Source organism: Hipposideros armiger, unplaced genomic scaffold, assembly GCF_001890085.2.
Source record: "Hipposideros armiger isolate ML-2016 unplaced genomic scaffold, ASM189008v1 scaffold_412, whole genome shotgun sequence".
In the NCBI taxonomy this organism is placed as follows: domain Eukaryota; kingdom Metazoa; phylum Chordata; class Mammalia; order Chiroptera; family Hipposideridae; genus Hipposideros; species Hipposideros armiger.
The window spans coordinates 173,380-176,942 of NW_017731762.1; the positions used below are offsets into that span (position 1 = coordinate 173,380).

At 40.9% G+C, this 3,563-nt stretch overlaps 1 protein-coding gene across 2 annotated transcripts in view; it reads right to left on the reverse strand.

The window, feature by feature from the left end:
• The window catches only part of DPYS (dihydropyrimidinase), an 86,839-nt gene that overhangs the window by 10,992 nt on the left and 72,284 nt on the right, over positions 1-3,563 (reverse strand). For both annotated transcript variants that reach the window (XM_019663970.1, XM_019663969.1), the window contains one exon: positions 567-774. In XM_019663970.1, the coding sequence (XP_019519515.1) occupies positions 567-774 (208 nt within the window). The remainder of the gene's footprint in view (positions 1-566; positions 775-3,563) is intronic.

Below are 3,563 nucleotides of genomic sequence, written 5' to 3' on the forward strand. Positions count from 1 at the left end.
GCCATGCCTCCCACAGCTGCTCCAAGCCAGTGACAGCACACCATGTAGATGACTGGCAAGAGACTTGGCTCAACAGCTGCCTGAAGGCCTTGCTCAACCTATCTTAGACTATATGACAGTCTAGGATGCTTCCACCCCTTTTTCTCTCCTCTCTTTCATTGGAGCTAGACTTGGATTGCAATCTGAGGGCTCTGCCAGCCTTTCCTGGCTCCTTCTCATTTTCTCCCACAGGTGTTTCTCTTAATAAAAATGTCACACCTTTATCTATCTGAGTGTCTGCTTCTTGGAGGACCCTGACTAACCCAATTGCCAAAGGCTCCCGGAGGCCCTGAACTTGCTGGGAAAACCTGACTTAGTCCATCAGGAAACCCTGAATAGACACCAATCTGCAAGGAAAATGCAATAATGATTCTTTCTTCGAAAACTGGTATTCGTCTGGAACCTCTCATATTAATCACGACATCTCAGGAATATGTTAAATTGGGTGTATGTGACAACACCACCAACAACATCCAGGAGCAGGTGACAGTCCAGCCCATGGTAACAGCCACTTAGGCACAACTCACCTGGTCTCGCTGTTTGATCCGTTTGTAAATATATTCAGCAAATGGTTTGCGAGGAATATACTTCCCATCTCCTGCTGTGACATTGAAAACTCCAGCTTCATACACCACTTTGCCTCTGGAAATGGTCACTAGGGGCACCCCATGGCACACCATGCCTTCGAAGATATTGAAGTTAACAGCCTGATGATGAGTCTTTGCTGAAATAGTCCTGTTTGTGAAAACAAGAAGCTCCAGATCATCACCAGCTCATTTGACAAATATAAAATATTAAAAGAATGACTTAGAAGAAAATTTAGCAGCTCTATTAAGACATAGCTTCATCATTGGAGCAAGTGACTTTAAGAATAGAACATAGCATTAACATTTCATTACAAAGTAATTACGTTTTCTGAGAGAAAAACCTAATAGATCATTCTTCATGGTGATTAATGAGGATGAAGTGGACGAAGGGAGGGCATTGTCTCTCACATTTAAAATTTTAAGTTAGTTTTTATTTATGTGTTTAAAGAAAAACAAAGTATTAATTATAAAACATTTCCAACACAGATGCGTCTGATGGACACACGGACTCAATACCCAGCTCTGCAGAATTTTAACTTTTCACAGAAGCCTGTGAGGCTGCCCAATACCTCTCCCCAAATACCTTGCATATTCCTCCCTTCACAGAGGCAATAGCTAATTGATAGCTATCAAATTGAATTTGATAGTTATCAAGGAAAATTGGATCGTGAATTTCATTCTCTTGTCTGCAGCAAAACTGGAAATTTGAGGGTAATAAAAATAACAAACTATGTTAGAATATAATCTCTTAGCATATTGTATATCATTCATTTGCATATTTATCATCGCTCTCTGTAGTGTATTCATATAGTAATTTCCTCTTATCCACGACTTTGCTTTCCATGGTTTCAGTTACCTGCAATCAACTGCAGTCTAGAAGTATTAAACGGAAAATTCCAGAAAAAAATCATAAGTTTTAAATTGTGTGCCATTCTGAGTAGTGTGATGAAATCTCACACCATCCCACTCAATCCCGCCCAGGATGTGAATCATCCCTTTGTCCAGAATTTCCACGCCGTGTACACGCCACCTGCCCATTAGTCACTTAGCAGCCATCTCAGTTATCAGACTGTCATGGTATCACAGTGCTAGTGTTCAGGTAGCCTTTGTTTTACTTACTAATGGCCCCAAAGCACAAGAGTACTAATACCAGCAATTCAGATATACAAAAGAGAGAGTGATTCCCTTAAGTAAAAAGGTAAGTGTGTATAGGAAAAAATATAGTACACATAGGGTTCAGTACTACCCACGTTTTCAGGCATCCAGTAGGGGTCTTGGAATTGCATTCCTCTCATATAAGGGGCATTATTGTACTTTCAATCATACACAATGTGTTTGATGACTTCCATCTTGGATATTTGGAAATGCTGGATGTCTCCTTTCCCTAAATCTCATTAAATGGAAAAGGGGGTGAGGGGGGGGAGGAATCTGGCAGCAGTAAATAATATGAGTAGAATCTGAATTCTGGTAGAAGTTTCTACAAGCCCTCTCAGAAATGGATTGAAGAGAAGCGCTCTGCTAAAAACAAACAAACAAACAAACAAACAAACAAACAAAACCTCCTAAGTCTGGTTCAAAGGAAGAGCAGACAAAAGCTACTCCAAGCCCAATCTGGAAGTGGGGAGCTGCAAGACTCCCAGCCTTTCTGTGCTGCAGGCCTAGAAATGAACGTGACACTGCTGGCTGGGTCCTTAGCCCCAGAAGGCCACACACAGCTACCTACGNCAGTGCTAGTGTTCAGGTAGCCTTTGTTTTACTTACTAATGGCCCCAAAGCACAAGAGTACTAATACCAGCAATTCAGATATACAAAAGAGAGAGTGATTCCCTTAAGTAAAAAGGTAAGTGTGTATAGGAAAAAATATAGTACACATAGGGTTCAGTACTACCCACGTTTTCAGGCATCCAGTAGGGGTCTTGGAATTGCATTCCTCTCATATAAGGGGCATTATTGTACTTTCAATCATACACAATGTGTTTGATGACTTCCATCTTGGATATTTGGAAATGCTGGATGTCTCCTTTCCCTAAATCTCATTAAATGGAAAAGGGGGTGAGGGGGGGGAGGAATCTGGCAGCAGTAAATAATATGAGTAGAATCTGAATTCTGGTAGAAGTTTCTACAAGCCCTCTCAGAAATGGATTGAAGAGAAGCGCTCTGCTAAAAACAAACAAACAAACAAACAAACAAACAAACAAAACCTCCTAAGTCTGGTTCAAAGGAAGAGCAGACAAAAGCTACTCCAAGCCCAATCTGGAAGTGGGGAGCTGCAAGACTCCCAGCCTTTCTGTGCTGCAGGCCTAGAAATGAACGTGACACTGCTGGCTGGGTCCTTAGCCCCAGAAGGCCACACACAGCTACCTACGTGCTTTCCACTCTTAACATGTCCAAACAAAATTATTTTTTTCAATGCCTACCACCACCCACCTACTCAACTTTGCTTCTCCCTTAAGTTTGTCACTTCAGTAAATGACACCACCATCTACATTTCCTCCCCCATCAAACCATCATCAAGTCTTGGTTCTACCTCCACAAAAATAAACTCCAAACCTGCCCAATGTCCTCCCTCTCCATTGCTCCACACCACCATCATCTCTCATCTAGATGACACCAAAACCTCTTACTGGCTTTTTTGTTACCATCCTTACCCTTCTATACTCCTCACCATTCTCTACAAAGCTGTTCAAATGATCTTTTTAAAATGAAAATCAGATTATGGCACTTGCTGCTTGAAACCCTCAATAGCTCCAATGTGTTCCCCAAGGGCCAAACAACTATAAAAAAATTAAAACAGAGGATAAAAATAATAAAAACGAATCTGTTCCCGATGAAATATTACCATGGAAAAGAAAAAAAGGAGTCTTTTATATGTCAGGTAGATACTTTAAAACATTTTATTTCATCTTTATAACACCTCTTCAAGGTAGAGAGTATTTC